This window comes from Pollachius pollachius (genome assembly GCF_949987615.1).
Source record: "Pollachius pollachius genome assembly, chromosome: 13".
NCBI classification, from domain to species: domain Eukaryota; kingdom Metazoa; phylum Chordata; class Actinopteri; order Gadiformes; family Gadidae; genus Pollachius; species Pollachius pollachius.
The window spans coordinates 8,827,350-8,843,824 of NC_136946.1; the positions used below are offsets into that span (position 1 = coordinate 8,827,350).

General features: G+C 52.1%; 1 protein-coding gene across 4 annotated transcripts in view; it reads right to left on the minus strand.

Annotated features, from left to right (window-relative positions):
• Positions 1-630: 630 nt before the first annotated feature.
• phactr4a (phosphatase and actin regulator 4a) overlaps positions 631-16,475 on the minus strand; it is a 28,835-nt gene continuing 12,990 nt past the window's right edge. For 2 of the 4 annotated variants that reach the window (XM_079749085.1, XM_079749084.1), the window contains 13 exons: positions 15,042-15,212; positions 14,681-14,761; positions 13,081-14,355; positions 11,300-11,704; positions 9,419-9,550; positions 7,920-8,421; positions 6,146-6,381; positions 5,445-5,592; positions 5,288-5,343; positions 3,944-4,005; positions 3,551-3,688; positions 2,684-2,760; positions 631-2,384 (listed from right to left, as the gene is read on the minus strand). In XM_079749085.1, coding sequence (XP_079605211.1) covers positions 2,369-2,384; positions 2,684-2,760; positions 3,551-3,688; positions 3,944-4,005; positions 5,288-5,343; positions 5,445-5,592; positions 6,146-6,381; positions 7,920-8,421; positions 9,419-9,550; positions 11,300-11,704; positions 13,081-14,355; positions 14,681-14,761; positions 15,042-15,212 — 3,299 coding nt within the window. In that variant the 3' untranslated portion in view covers positions 631-2,368. The remainder of the gene's footprint in view (positions 2,385-2,683; positions 2,761-3,550; positions 3,689-3,943; positions 4,006-5,287; positions 5,344-5,444; positions 5,593-6,145; positions 6,382-7,919; positions 8,422-9,418; positions 9,551-11,299; positions 11,705-13,080; positions 14,356-14,680; positions 14,762-15,041; positions 15,213-16,475) is intronic. The other 2 variants (XM_079749086.1, XM_079749087.1) reach the window with 2 other exon arrangements.

Genomic DNA, 16,475 nt, shown 5'->3' on the forward strand with positions numbered 1-16,475 from the left:
CACCATGTCTTCTCATTTTGGCTCACCATTTAATTTATAGTGATTATACCCGTTTTATTGACAGATTAGACAATGAATCGATCTTGCAGGTATAGGCCTACATTATCACGGACGGTTAGTGATTCATGCTTGTCAAACTTTTCACAAGGATGACTATACAAAACTGTTCAGAGAAGGAAAATAGGATCTATTATAACCACTTAATTTCCCCAAGGCAAATTAATGCAATTGGGATTCAGCTCATCCCTTTATACAGCCTTTCCTTCCAACCAATTATTGTATGCAGCCCGCCTTTTGTCAGAAGCAACTCATTATTTTTTTTACAGAAATGGAAAAGCCACTTAAGGCTTTTGTTAAAACAAAACCTTTAACATTTCTCCAAGTGGATTGTTGTCCAGGAGCTCTGGAAATGGCGAGGTGGTTTTAAGGTGGAGATGACATGAGAAAAGTCCTAAAAAACAAGACGTTTAATCTAACACTGCCCTCATCTGGTCATGTCAAAGCCACATGTACAGGAAGTGAATAGAGCAATAACCCGGATAATCCAGAAGCCAAGCCCATATGGAGTCTGGATGCATTGGTCCACTATAAGAAGAAAAATGGGATAATTAGCTTGAAGAAAAACAAGCGTTAGATATTAGTATGGTTTTATTATCTCACCCTTATTATGAATAATAACAAGAGGTAATAATGAGAATCCCGCGTTCAGGTCAAGATCAAAAAACCTTTTTTGTTTAATTTGTGAGAATTATTAATTTATACAGTGGGCTGCAAATTATCATTCATTGTTTAAAACATCTCTGCATTGTGTAAAAAGAAGAAAAAAAGTTGCATATTCAAAATAATCTCTGTGGTCAGTGTAGTCAGTCTACGTAGTTAACAGCATTGTAAAACACTTTCAGACAGTTTGCCAAATTGACATACAATACAAGGTTGCTAAGGTCTACAAGATTCATCCACACAATTGCAGCCAACTATTGGCCTTAATATACAAAGTACCTTAAAACATCGTTGTCATTATACAAATGTGCATTTTACGCAAACAATTATTAAATTAGAAATATAGAATTATATGACAATGTTTAGTTGCTTTTTCGAGAGTTATGTTCCAAACCTGAAAATTGTAAATGTTCTATACTTCCTTTACAGGAAACCAAGTGCCCTATGACAGCTACACCTAGACATATGTGCTGCAGCCCCCACCCCGCCCCCCCAAAAAATGAATTTTTAGCAAAAAACAGTAAAATGCACACATTAGGATGAGGTGCAAAATCAACATTGCTGCTTTCTTCACAGAATATAACAGTTGATTAAAATGAATTTCAAAATAAGAGCCACAACATGGTTTCATATGCAAAGCTCTCTGTAGCAAATCAGTTCACATTTTGTCTGGACCTCTTGTACGTTAAAAACATTGTCTCATGCCCAGAGTTAAGGCTGGCGCCAGTTGGCACCCCATCGCCATCGGATACGACAGCGAAAACATAAACGCACCTGGTCCGACTCCGACGTTTTTAATTAGTTTGACTAAGTACCGCACGTGACAATTAAAATAAAAATAAACTACCACCATCCGTTTCTGCCAACGGATTTCCCGATCTGGGGTTTAAAAGTGTCTATTTAAAACAACGCATCGTACACAGTGTAAAGTACAGGGAAAGGCCTCGTCCGATTGGCTCTCCTTTGAGAGTAACTACAGTGATTAGGGGAGAGACGCCCGATAAAAAACGTCGTGTTGAGGGGAGGATCTTGCGGCACGCCCGCCGCGGGCTGGACTCGGAATCTGCTCTAGTGTTTCACTCTCCCTACTCGACCGACCAGCACCCCCCCGGCCCCAGGGGGTAGGGGGGGTGCGCCCCGGGACCACAGCGGGCACTTATCTCTCCGGTGGCACTTGGGGGTAACATCTTGTAGGGGGCCGGGCCCGAAACCCATTTCATCCGTGTCTCGCCTCCCCCGCGGCCGCACTCCCCCGACGCCCATACCCAGTGGGGTACACCAAGGATGGGGAGGGCCCAAAGGGTCCTCTGCTTCAAGTGGAGCTGGTCCGGGGGCAGCATCAGTAGTGGCTCTTTACCTAGAGCTTTTGGGGGGGCCCTCAAAGGTACCCGTCAGCAGTTGGGGACCAAGCGGGCTTTTTGGTCTTAGTTTTGTTGGGGAGTGGTGCGTCGAGGAAAGGGCTGTGCACGGAGCAGGGTTAAGAACGACGGGGGAGGGGCCAATCTTTCTGTCGGCTGCAGCGGCACATTCTTTTCTTCCATCATCCCCCGCCTTCTCACCCCCCTCCCCTTCCTTTGCCTCCTCCTCCTCCTCCTTCTCCTCCCCCTTCTCCTCCTCCCCACGGAACCAATCCGGTGGAGGTGGACGTTTATGGTCTGTGAAACCTAAATGAAACGAAAAGGAAAAGGTCACCGACTCTCCTTGGGCCAAAGGAGTAAGTGTGAGTGTGTATACGTGTATGCATATGTGTGTGTGTGTGGTAGTGTGTGTGTTACTACTAGTGAGTGTGAGTGTGTATGTATATGTATGTGGAAGTGTATGGAAGTATGTGTGTGAGCGTACGGGTGTGTGAGCATCTGATAAAGTATTTATGGGACAGGTGAAGGGAGCGCCGGCAGCAGCGGGCGGTCCTCCCAGGGAACGGGGCCCTGGGGGGCCGTGAGGAGGGAGGAGGGAGACTGACCGGGTGTAGATGCGGCTCTGCTCGTGCACCTCCATCTCTGAGCTCTTGAACTCGTTCAGCTCCTTGCGGATGGCGGCCTGGATTACCAGGAGGAGAAGAGGAAGCAGCAATGCACACACACACACACACACACACCAACGTTAAGACACACCTGGTGTATGCTGAGCTAGGCACAACACCCTCCCCCCCCCCACACACACAGAAAAAGCAAAAAGGGATTGCAAAAGGGAATTGCTTTCAAACTGCAGCATGTTAAATGTTTCAGAATACACCCCCACCCCGCTTGGCCTTGGATACTCGGCTTTGTCAATGGAATAACTGAGACACCAAACATGAGAAAGAGTTATCCCCTAATACCAGGAATACATTGGCTTTTTCCGTCCTCATACATTCAAAGAATGTTCCTGGCTTCACAGGACCAGGTAATACACTGCGCGAGGGGCGTCGGGGGGGATTCAGAGCTGCCATTCAAAGGCATTCCTGGAATACCTTCCCTGACACCCGATCTGCTCAGAATGTAAATCCTCTCACGAGAAAAAATAAAAAAGACTTTCCACCAAATGGATGGCTTACTATGGCATTGGACCTCTGCAAGTGTGTGTCAGTGTAAGCTTGTGCTGGTGTGCAGACTTGTGTGTACGTTTGTGTGTGTGGGCTGATGCTTCCGTTTGTGTGCTTCTGCTTGCGTGTGTGTTGATGCTAGCATGTGTGCTGATGCTTGTGCGTTTGTGGGTGTGCTGATTCTTGGGTGTGTTACCACCCGTGTGTGTTACCACCCGTGCGTGTGTGTTGATACGTGTGTGTGTGTGTGCGCGCGCGTGCCCCTGTGTGGGGGCCGATACTTGTGGGTGCGCTCCATTTATTCACCTTGTCGGCGGGGGTGAGCTTGGTCCAGGGCTTGTCAGCGCGGCGGTCGTAGTCGTGGGCGTGGGTGCACTCCACGTACTCATGGAAGCGCAGGATCTTCCTGGCCTGTAGCTCTGCCACCGTGGGCCTCTGAGACAGCTGGGGGGGGGGGGGCAGAGAGGCTTGTTACAAGCTCTGCAAGGAGCAGGCCCGTGTGTGTGAGTCCGTTTGTTTATGCATTTCCTATTTTATTTAACCTTCTTTCACCAGGCAAGCCAAGGAAATGTTATTAACCATAGCCAGGACGAGTGTGTTTTATTTGACATTTATTCAACCATGCAGGTCCTGAAGAAGATTTTGTGTGTGTGTGTGTATCGGTCTCTCTTTGTGTAAGTGTGCGCGCGCCATGCTGACCTTTCTGGTGAGCCGCCGTTTGATCTCGGACCTTTCCATCCGACGATCCGATTCGTTCTTGGCTGAGAGACAAAAAAAAAGGAGCAGGGATCATAAATCAAAGACGCACAAAAAACATGGGAGAGAAAGGACTCAACTCAGGGAGAAGGACAGAGGAAGGGCCGGAGCAGGAAAAGGGATACAGGCTTAGAGAGCTCCCGTGACTTTGACTTTCTGGAACATAGAGATGTGACACGAGCCTGCCTTAAATCACCAGCGTGTCTGGAAGAAGGCCCTCCATTGTTCCACACACACATACACCCTGTCAAGGTTTTCAGGGACAACACACGAGAAGGGCTGTGTTTGGTAAACGTACTTCTTCAGCGTTGGCGTTTTGGATTCTAAAAGAAATTCTAAAAGTCATTCAAATCTGTTTCCAATTGACAGGAGATAACTGAACCCAATCAAAGCCAAAAGTCCTTCAACAGAATTGTCTGTGAAAAAAGGTTTAATTGTGAGTGAACGCGCTACGAATGCACAACGCTTTTTGCTTCATGCTCAAACGGAAAGTCCTCGTGTCGGCGAGGACAAAGAAGGGGAGTACGTTTTTTTGAGTCGAAAAGTTTACAGTTTCTAAAGCGGAGACTTGTATTTCTTTCATCTCTTAAGTCTTTGCCGTTGGATAAGAAAATATTAAGACTGGTCTATTGCCATAGTGGCCCTTATCAAGAGTGACATTTACCAAGCGACGCCTCACACAAAGCTAAATAAGCAACAGACCAAGGCACCGCAGTGGGTCTCAGGAGCGCTATTGTATCCATTAGTCTATTGCCATAGTGGCCCTTCTCAAGAGTGACATTTACCAAGCGACGCCTCACACAAAGCTAAATAAGCAACAGACCAAGGCACCGCAGTGGGTCTCAGGAGCGCTACTGTATCCATTAGTGTGGCCCTGCGGCACAGGGGAGGGGAAATGAAATAGAAATATCCACGGGCCAGGGCAAGATCAGCCAGATAAAAAGATGCGCTTTCTGCATTGCCAGTCAGCAGAGGGGGGAAGATGACCAGCCCCAGGATTCCACCTTGCCGTGCCAGGAATGAGAAAAGGCATAAAAGAGAAAACACACATAATAAATAAAAGATGATATGAATAAAAGAAAAGGAGAGGAGGGGGGGGGCGAAAGAGAAAGGGGAGAGGGAGGAATGGAAAGAGGAAGGGAGTAAAGGAAGAAGGGGGGGGGGGGAAGGAAAGAGGATGGGGGGAGCAAAGGAAGGAAGGAGGGAGGGATGGAAGGGAGGAGAGCGAGGCAAAAGAGGGCCGAGATAAGAAAAAGAGAGAGGCAGGAAAGGAGAGGATGATCTCACCTGGGAGGATGTTCCTCTGTTCCAGCTCCTCAGCAGAAGGTCTCTGACTCAGGCGCCTGAGTGGACAAAGGGCAGCACATTATAGCTCCTCTGCAGACCGTACTCATGATGGGGTTTGTGGGGGGATGGTGGTGGTGTGTGGTGTTGATGGCGGTACCGTGTGAGAGCGCTGCTGATCTTGGAACGGAGGGCCAGCCACTGCTCCCGGTTCTGCCAGGCCGTGTCGTCGGGGCCGTCCTGCTGGGCCTCATGCTCCTGCCTCAGTGCCAGCGTGTCCTTTCTCTTCACGCGGCTCGCCAGTCGACCTGTAGCACACCCTTATTCAGCACTGGCTCACAGCCTACCATTTACACACCTTGGGTCCCATGTAGTGCATAGCAAATGAGGAGGTACAGTGGACGTAACCAGTGCTCTCAAACTGCTGACCGCCTGTGGTCATTGTGGAACTGGTCACAGCCAGTTCCAGACACTGAAATTAAATTTCCAGTACCCAACTATATATTTATCTATATTAATTAAGGACATAAAGGCCTGCTTTAGTTAAGATTCAAGAGAAGTAATTTGAGTGCAATTTGTGAGAAATGCCAAAAGCAAAAAGTGAGTGAGTGGAATGCGCGAATGAGAATGTCCGACAGCTCTGCATGAGCCAATGTGACCACAAGCCTGACTCATTTAGGTCCAATCATGGCATCCCATCCCTGATTGGTCTGGCGATTCCGTCTCGCCTGTCAATCAAATGCCCCCCTCTCAATGACGGAGGAATGCAGGGAGGGAGGCTGCGTTTTGTATCGCCGTCCCCCTGCTCTACTGCCCACTCTGCCCCCCCCCCCTCCAACAAAACCCCCCTCCTCCACTCACTCTGCTGCCCCTCTTCGTCGCTCTCTTCCTCACTGTCGTCCCTGTAGTTGATCGGCCCGTCCGAGTCCGTCTCCTCCTCGTCCTCCTCGCTGTCGCCGGGCCCGCCCCCCTCGGGGATGGCGCTGACCACCAGCCCCCGCCGGCTGCGCGGCTCCAGCTCCGGCTGGCGGGGGAACCGCGGGGGAGGGTGCAGCTTGGCCAGCTCCTCCTCCATGTCGAAGTCATCGTCCTCTTGCCTGGGGGAGAGAGAGGGAGAGGTACAGAGGTACAGAGGGGGAGAGAGAGGAAGAGAGAAGGGAGGTACAGGGGGAGAGAGAGGGAGGTACAGAGGAAGAGAGAGGGAGAGAGAAGGGAGGTAGAGGGTGAGAGAGAGGGAGGTACAGAGGGAGAGAGAGGGAGAGAGAAGGGAGGTAGAGGGTGAGAGAGAGGGAGGTACAGAGGGAGAGAGAAGGGTACAGAGGGAGAAGGGAGAGAGGGAGAAGGAGAGAGAGGGAGAAGGAGAGAGAGGGAGGTAGAGGGAGGAGAGAGAGGGAGAAGGAGAGAGAGGGAGGTAGAGGGAGAAGGAGAGAGAGGGAGGTAGAAGGAGAAAGAGGGAGGTAGAGGGAGAGAGAGGGAGGTAGAGAAGGAGAAGAAGAGAGAGGGGGAAGGAGAGATAGGAAGATAGAGGGAGAAGGAGAGAGAGGGAGGTAGAAGGAGAAAGAGGGAGGTAGAGGGAGAGAGAGGGAGGTAGAGAAGGAGAAGAAGAGAGAGGGGGAAGGAGAGATAGGAAGATAGAGAGAGAGAAGGAGGGAGAGGAAGAGAGAGAGGAAGGTAGAGAGGTGTGAGAAGCGTATACTTTTCTCCTGATGCAGGGCAGATATGAATTACACAACCAATATTTTAATGAGGCTTTTGTATTTGGAGCTCGGCACAAACAAAACACTTGACTATTTAATTGAAACATGCACTGTGAAACTTTTCTAGTGCAGATATTGAACTCCATTAACACCATATTTCAACTAGAAAGTTTGTCCACAATAGAACACGATTCACCGCAAGCCAATCCGTCCAGGGAACAATTTCACCAATTCTCAAAGTATTGATGACCTCCAAACATATTAACCCAACTCGTTACATCGATAATCACAGTGGGGCCATTCAGGGCTAATTAACGATATAAAAACAATGAATGGAGATACGGTTAGCCACATCGTTAAGAGAGCATGCCGTGAGAGAGAAGCCCAACACATTCCACAGAGAACGAAACCAAACCCACATCCCGACACGTTAAGACTACGGCCATCTGACGTTCTTCTTCCTCATGCTTCATCTTCATTCGTCTGCAAGAGACTCAAGACTCACTTGTTCAGAGTTCACCTGGACTCTGCATAGCCTCCTACCGTACCCCCTCCTCCTGCCTTACTCTCCTGAAAAACTCCACTCTTACGCACTTATTGTATGTTGTTCATCCTGGCACTTTATGTACACACTTGTATGTTGTACGACCGGGCACTTAATGTACGCATTTACTGTATGTTATGTCCTGGCACTTAAAAATAGTACTTAGCATCGTGTAGCATTTTATCCTAGCTATCTTGTTGTGTATGAGGAACCGGTTAACCAAGCAATTGTAAGTGCTTTACATATTTTTATCTATGAATACCTTTACCGTACCGACAGCAATATATACCGTTTCTCTTCCTTCTGACCTATTTACTCATTGCACGGCTCTTTCGATAAAAGCGTCTGCTGAATGCCCCGAAGGTAAAACGGCGATGAACGAGGTGCTTCTTACAGCCGCAGGGGTTCGATGGTGATGGGCAGGGAGTAGCGCACCGAGCCGCCCTCCTGCAGGGCCTCGGGCGGCGTCTCGAACAGCTGAGAGTGGGCCCTCTGGGAGCCGTCCGGGTTGGCCTTGGTGGGCGAGGGGCTGACCAGGGCCCGCTGGATGCGGATGTGCAGGGGGATGGACGACGGCGGGTGGCTGGGGGGCAGCGTGACGGGGCTGGGCGGGTCAGCCGCCGCCGGCGCCGGCTCGGCGACGGGGAGGACGCCGTGCCGGGGCGGGGAGGGAGGCTCGTGGGCCGGCGGCGGGGCGAACGCCTCCGGGGGGCTCTCCGTGGGGCCGGGGCCGATCTCCGACGGCGTGGCGGCCTCCGCCGGTGGGGGCTCCTGGGGCGGGGGCTCTTGCGTGGAGTGGCGCTTGGTGACGGGGGTCAACCTCTTGGGCGGGGTCGGCGGCGAGCGCTTGGAGGGCGCCGCCACCACGATGACGGCGCTGCCGGACTGAGAGAGCTCTTATGGGGACACACACACACACACACACACACACACACACAAAGTCAGCATCCACAAACCATTACGGCCATCGTCGTAGTAGGAAAAACAGTTGTCGCACATGACACTAATGATGGGTCTGCTTCTTTGATGTACCAGGGCATGGGGGGGGTGGACTTGACAGTCCACCCCCCCCCATGCCCTGGTACATCAAAGGAGCAGACCCATCATTAGTGTCATGTGCGACACGTCTGTGTAGCCTGCGTCTACGCCTCGGCAAAAAACAGTCCATGCGCAGCCCAGGATTGGCAGGGACACAAAACACACACACACACACAAGTAATGCCTTCATTCAGAAGCGTTGGCTGTACAGTTCATGACATGAAAACACGGATGAATCCTTGACACACAAACACCGAACACCCAAACCCCGAGGGACGGTCCCCATCAATGGTCATTGATGTCACGGATCCGGAGCCGTCACTGCGGGTTTGGTTTTCGCGACGGAATGAAGTTGAGTGCAAAAAAATGACTGGGTTGAGTGGGTGACACAAGTGATTCAACGACACACTGCTGTTGAATCTGAATTAATGGAGCGACATGGGAGTTGCATTTGCTGCGTGAGTCGGCGCCTCAGTCAGAGCCATGCAACTGGGGAATTAAGACTGCAGACCCAGGAGTTACCTGATTGGTCTGACCGACCACGCACGCACACACACGCACACGCACACACACACACACACACACACACCCCTTGGCGTGATGTTAATTCATGCTACGTTTCTTATGCACAAGTGGATTAGTGGTCTTCCAGTGAACCGGCCCAATTAGAGGCCGGCGTCATGACAACGACATCTTACGACGGTGGTGGTGGTGATGGTGACCGGTGAAGAGGGATGGGGGGGGGGTGAGTGATGGTTCTCTCTAACATGCGTTTGTGGGGATTAACCCGCGGCGATGGTGGCGGGCAGGGTTAGCGTGGGACAAGACGCCCCCCCGCCGCTGTACTCTGGGTACCTGAGCGGCTCAGCCCCGCCCTGTGGCTCAGGTAGACGGGCAGGGAGAGGTAGAGGCCCGGCTCTCCCCGGCGCTGCCAGCCCGTCCTGTAACAGTGCGGCCGCACGGTGGCGCAGCCCTTCAGTCTGGAGGCTGCCGGCGCAAAGACGACGACGGCGAGAATGGGGGATGGGAGAGGAGACAACCATGAACCACGTTATATTACTCCTTCGGTGCACCGTCGAGAATCAAGGTTAACCTTGAAGGGCCTATCGGAGACATTCAGGACCAAGGCAAAAATGGGTGATCGGTGGGGGCTTTCAGTCTGTGTGACATGCCGCCTCTCTGTCTGCAGAACACTGTGCACCTGTCGGTGAACACCTGCGGGACCGATGTAGACACGGGGGGGAACAAACTGAAAACAACTACCCTGAGCGCTGACAGGAAGGAAGGAGACTTGGCAACAGCGAGCTACGGCCTCAATTGACGGCCTGGGAAACACACACTACACAGAGCGAGTGACGTAATCACGGTGCGGGTTTGTTCACGAGAGCTATGACCAACCGGCGCTTTTGGAATGCTAGTGTTGGAACAGCTGTTGAGTGTCAAGGCGGTTGCCTGTAAACAAGGGCGCTACTACAGTGAGGGCAAGCTGGGCCAAGGGACAGGGTGCTCCACCTGTCAGACAATCGGGACCCAACGCTCTGCCTTGGGAGTGCCTACGTTGCGCTGAGAGCAAGCTGGTGCCTGCCTGCACTCTCTCGACGCCCTCCCCCCTTATTCGCTCCATCTCTCGCCCCTGTCCTCGAGAGAGCGAAGAGTTGCACACAATGAAACTGCAGACGAAGTGCTATATATAGCGGGGGAGATTGTGTGAGGAGAGATCGGCGACCGGGAGAAACGTACCGTCTGTGAGGGCAGTGGTACCATTATGTGCATGTATGTGCAGTGAATGACAAACGGTGAAGTAACCGCCAATAATGGGACCCTATATCATGTGCCTATCTCCACGATGAAAAGCACTGGGAAATAATTCGCAACCTTTACAATACACAAAAAAGTTATTTCTAATAAGGCTCGAATGACTGAAGCTAAAATTCCAGGGCCGAGGTTTGTGATCTCGTGAAGAATATCACTGATTTCATTGGATGAGCCTTGCTGAAATGAGATTGTGAATGGGTTCCCTTAATCACATGTGGTCACGTCAGCGTCTCCCTGGATGGTTACAGCACCCGGTCGTTATTGAGTCCAACGGCAGCACCCTAAGCCATTTGAAACATTGGAAACAACTTGCATCATTATTATTTCCTGACGGCGTGTGTTACACACACGCCAAAATGATTAATTAGGCACACCCACCTCAGCGTATTACCGTTAAGGATTCAAAAAGGCAGCCCTCTTTGCATGGATGTTAACGTTTAAATAGTCATGGGACAGAGAGGAAGGGGGGTGTGGGGGGGGTTTGGCCCGAGGCAGGACAACAAACCTAAACACCCAAGGCTGTGTTAGACGTGAACGGTGGACTCTCCAGTGGCACAGCCTCCGGTCCATCAGTATTCATTTCCATACAATTCATTAACTATGATGTTTAACCTTCATGTGCAGCACATGTATACGAGGCACCAGGTAGCTGTATTCACAGCATTTAATGCTCCGGGATCACAGAGGTCCACTCTAAATGTGTACCACTAGGAGGGAAACAGACAACTACAGAAGATTGACACAGTACAAGCCAGGAAACACAATTTAGGCCAAAAAAAAACAAACACTGGCTTTCACTCCAACGGCTCGCACAGCTTTAATAACGACACAGTCAACCGCTGCCTTAATCCGAATCAGGGCCGGTGACAGGAGAGGGATGAAGGGAACGGGAATGGCCGCCGGGCGACAGTGGGAACTCACCGTGCAGCGCCGGGTTGCTGTGGCGGTTGCCGGGCTTGGGCGGGGGAACGGGGGGCTGCTTGGCATGCGGGGGGACGGGGGGCGGCGAGTCGGGGGTGGTGGGGACCAGGCGGGGGGGGTCGTCGCTGATGAGGGACACCGTCCTCGGGGGCTTGGCCACCGCCATGGCCGACGAGGAGGAGGAGGAGGAGGAAGAGGAGGACGACGAAGAGGCGGAGAAAGAGACCGCGGGGGGAGCGGCCGTCCTAGCTGTGGGGAGGGGAGGGCTCTGCTTCTTGGGGGGCAGCAGGGCCTGTTTGCTGGCGGCGGCGGCGGCGGCGGCCTCCCTCAGGAAGTCCCGCGCCGCCTCAGGGTCGCTCACGGGGTTGGACGCGGGAACGGGGGCGAAGCGGACGCCAGCTGACTCTGAAGCAAAGACACGCACACACAACAGGACACACACACACACACACACAAATTAGCATGGTTTGGGGGACATTGGCTCAACAAACAAGGTCTCCACCGTTCCCAAAGGGGCACAGAGTGCTTAATATAAAGCAGAGACACACTGGAAGCCAGGATTACCAGTTACTCAATCTTGGTCATTTATAAGGAGCTTGTAAAGGACCTCTGACCCAGAGGGACGACCAAACAGTGCCCGGCGGCGATTAATCATTAATACGGGACTAGAACCAGGTGCCAGGTGCTCCGTCTAACTTGCACGGCCACAGACAGCCGAGGTGAGGATGACTACAAACCGTTAAAGCAGAAGAAGAAGAAGAAGCAAAATCACCTAGGCTGACTAATTGTATCCCTCGGTTCGTATTCGGGCCTGCCTCCAGAGATGAAACGCTGTTATTTACCACCATAGAAAATGTCATTGTAGTCCGCTCTGAATGATTGCAAAAGAGCTCCATAAAATATTTTAACTATTACCAGGACAGCATTGTTTTATGGATATGGGGATCATTGGGGACATTTTTGCATTTATTGCTGAAAACTCCAGACTCTCGAGTTATACGTTTTCAGGGCCACAATTGGATATGCAGATTCAATATTATGAACGAGTGCACGGCAGGGGATTCCGTGTCACCTCACCCTGTCATTGGCATGCACGTCTTGTGGTTTTAATTGGATAACACCACATTATACTACACTCCTTCTAGACTCAACCATGGCTCACAATAAAACAAGAATTCTTTGTCATTATTCATGAGAATCATAGATTACAGTCATTTGGAAGGCAAAGTACGACGTCTAGCCTGTTGCAAACAATATCCAACAACCGGTTCATATAAAAATCCTCCAAAACCATTGGAGGATTATCCCTAAAACAGTACTTATCCACTTTGAACCGTACCATGCCTGTATTGTGTTTCCTGATACCAGCATCGCACTCAACAAGCAGTGTGCAGCAGCTCTGAACAAAGCTATCTTTATGGCTGGCATAATGCCTTTGAACAGCTGGAGTGCAGCAATGAATTGCTCTGTAGCTGCCTAGTGTTACATAATTAGTGCAACTATGAGTGAACTAACCCAGAACTCTCAGCACCTCGCACATAGCGGAGCGGTAGTTCTTAATCACCTCGTAAAACAGGCTTGATTGAGATTGGATTATTTTGGACAATTTCTTCTCGAACTGCCCTTTCGTCAAAAAGTGCTAAAAGTAAACAAAACCCATGAGCAAAAAGTGGTCTGAGGTAAGGGGATCCCACTTTTAACAGTGAAAGAGGTGGCCTCAAAGTACCTAGTATCGCGTTCCACTGAACCAGTGAGCGAGCGATAAGACAAAGTGGGCTCACCTGTGCGTCCTCTGAACTCCTCCGCTGGGCTGTACCTGGGCAGGGTGCTCCTCTGGTCCGCCTCCGAGGCCGGCCGCACCCTGCGGTTCTCCTCCGAGTGCGCCTTCTGCAGGACCGCCCTGACGTCCACCTCGGAGACGGGCCGGCCCGCCGCCCGCAGGCTGTCCACGGGGTTCCGCTGGGGCTCCGGCTTGTCCCTGCGCTCGCGCTCCCCCCGGTCCCCCCTCCAGCCCCGCCTCTCTCGCTCCTCCTTCTCCCGCTCCTCCTTGCGCTCCCGCTCCTCCCTCTCGTGCTCCCGCTCTTCCCTCTCGCGCTCCTCCCGGCGCTCCCGCTCGATCCGCTCCTTAACGCGCTGCTCCCTTTCCTGCTCCGCTCGGTCGTCCCGCCGGTCCTTCTCCCCCCGCGGCTCCCTCCTGTCCCGGTCGCCACGCTCCCTCCTGTCCCTCTCCTCGCGGTCAGTCCTCTCCTCCCTCCTGTCCCTCTCCTCGCGCTCCGGCCTCTCCTCCCTCCTGTCCCTCTCCTCGCGCTCCGGCCTCTCCTCCCTCCTGTCCCTCTCCTCGCGGTCAGTCCTCTCCTCCCTCCTGTCCCTCTCCTCGCGGTCAGTCCTCTCCTCCCTCCTGTCCCTCTCCTCGCGCTCCGGCCTCTCCTCGCGGTCAGTCCTCTCCTCCCTCCTGTCCCTCTCCTCGCGCTCCGGCCTCTCCTCGCGGTCAGCCCTCTCCTCCCTCCTGTCCCGGTCGTCTCTCCGCTCACGCCTCTCCCTGGGGTCTCGCTCACGATCCCGGTCGTCGCGGCGTTCCCTGCGCTCCGGCTCGTCCCGGTCCTCCCTCCTGTCCCGGTCCTCCCGGGGCTCTCTCTTGTCCTCATTCCTGTCCCGGTCCTCCCGGGGCTCTCTCTTGTCCTCCCGCCCGTCTTTCCTCTCGTCCCACCGGGGCCGGACCTCCTCCGGGACGGCCCCCCTGGGTAACGAGCCCCCCCGCCTGTCCAGGTCCGACGGCAGGCGGCTGCGGCGGTCGGCTTCCACGGCCTGGCGGGCCAGAGAGTCCACGTCCAGGGGCGCCCGGTGGACGCGCGAGGCGTCTGACGGCACCCGGCTCCGCCGCTCCGCGTCGGGCGGGGCAGTGGCGCGCCGCTCCTCCCCCTGGGGCAGCCACATGGGCGTGGCGCGCGAATCAGACTCCCCGCGGAGCACCCGCCCGCCGGCCTCCGACTCCCGCTCCACGTCCATGGCTGCCGGGTGGCCGTTCTTCACGGGGCCAGACTTGTGCCGGTTGCTCTCTGTGGGGCGAGGAGGTCGTTGTGATACATTAGCCACCCAGTGGGGCAGCTGGGACGTAATTATCTTTTAGAGGAGGGTATAAAACGGCCCGTATATTCCCTTTTACTAGGCAGCGCACCATTAAGTTATAACCTTGATGACAGCGAATAAGCAAAAATCATCGCATGCATTGAATGCAGCTCGACGCTGCGTTCAATGCAGCTTCGGGAAAGGTATTCGACGTCGTCTCCTCTTATCATGGATAACACGTGCCTACAAACAACCTGTTTACATGGCCAGGGTAAATGCAGATGATAGAGCTACCGATTTGCAGGATGTACTCACGACTCTCAGGAATTTCCTTCAGCACCCCTCTCTCAATCAGCTCCTGCCGGGATTTCCTCACCGATATCTGTCTTTCCAAAGCTGAAATGATGGAGAAAAACACCCAACATTTGTCATCAAATTTATTTAGATCGAAATTTATCTCAAGACAGTTTTGTTTGGTCCACCTATTGCTGTCCAAGTCCCTGTTTGTCGACTACATAATAGCGTTTATCTTATTGATTGGATGCAGGCGTCTGTTTCACTGCCCTAAAGGGTATTGCTGTTGTAAGCACCCTACACAAGGTTCCCAGACGCCCGCTAACAGACAGCCGTCATAATTAAAGATGATTTAAATTGCTCCAATCGGAGGTGAACCTACCGATGGAGGTCTCGGCAAACTTTTCGCTGGGCTTCTTTTTCCTCCACTTCCAGGGCTTGAAGATCTTGCCCAGGTTGGAGAACTTGCCCTTCCGCTTGGATGGAGGTGTTCCATCTCCAGAGTTGCCCCCCTCGCTCCCGGTCGAGCTCCGCTGCAGGTCTACTTCCTCATCTGGAGGAGAAGAACACAGACAAAAGAGAAACGTTCATTACAAATAAAGCATTAACAAATCAATACAAAGTTATAAAGCACATGTATACCACTTTTTCACCAGCGATGCAGAGCCTTCCTGATTAAGGTAAAGTCAAGCCAAGGTTTCCTTCAATCAAAACCTCTAATACAAGCCCCTCACCGGCCCTGATGAGCGGGCCGCCTGGACAAATGTGATTGCAAATGGCAGTGCTCGTAATGGCAAGAAATCACCATGCGGGAGCCCCTTGCAAGACTTCCAACAGTGCACCATTTGTCTTTGGCACTTCTGTGGCCAAGAGCCCAGCAATGTAGCCTATCTCAAGGGCTGACAGCCTCCTCCATTAGGGAGGGGAGGGCCCAGGCCTTAATCTAGCGCAGGTGCTACATTTCTCCCGTCGTGCCGCGGCACAGCGCCTGCAAACCGGGGGGGGAGGCTGGTCCACATTCCACTCTTATTACCCGGCGCGCTTCTTTCAGCTGTCAAGCCCCGGGAGACCAAACAGCCCCAGTGGAAGAGGGCTGCACCGAGAGGCAAATGGAAAGGTGTGTTTTGTTTACTGCGAGCTACTCCCGTTCACAAAAGGGAGTGAGGGTTGTTTTTGAACCCAGTCGGGTAGCAGGGAACATCGGCTCGTACTGCGCGTGTTGACACAACCCGTTTAATCAAACTGTGAAAAAAAAAGTTGTAATAATCCATGATGTCTTATATAACGTAGATATAACAATGTAAACAAAACACTTAGGAAAGGCGCCTACCCGGACAGAAAACGTGACTCACAGCACGCTGCTCCTACTTGGGACGAAACCCACACCTGTGTGTGCTTTGCAATTCTAAGGCAATGAGTTGCTAGTCACCAGTGACGTCACGCTGCTTCATTGAACTTTGCATGTAAAACTCCATTGACAAGAAAACTGGCCCAGTGAACCAGCCTGTTTATACAATGTAAATAAGTGCCGAGTGCAAAGTCGGATCAGTGGCACGTTACATAACCTGCGAGTTGAATGCTTGCAGGAAGACACTTGCGACAAACGGTAAGAAAGAAGGTTATCACAGTTTCGTTCATTAGTAGGAAGCATTATAGGAATGACAGAAATAGCAATTGTATCACTCACCATGATTCAACAGGCTTGAGGACATCATGCATGATTGTGTTCAAATTAATCGTGAGCCAATACAATTCTTGCTATATTTACAGAGCCTAAATTCTGAATATATGATGATATGAAAAAATGATGGAATAC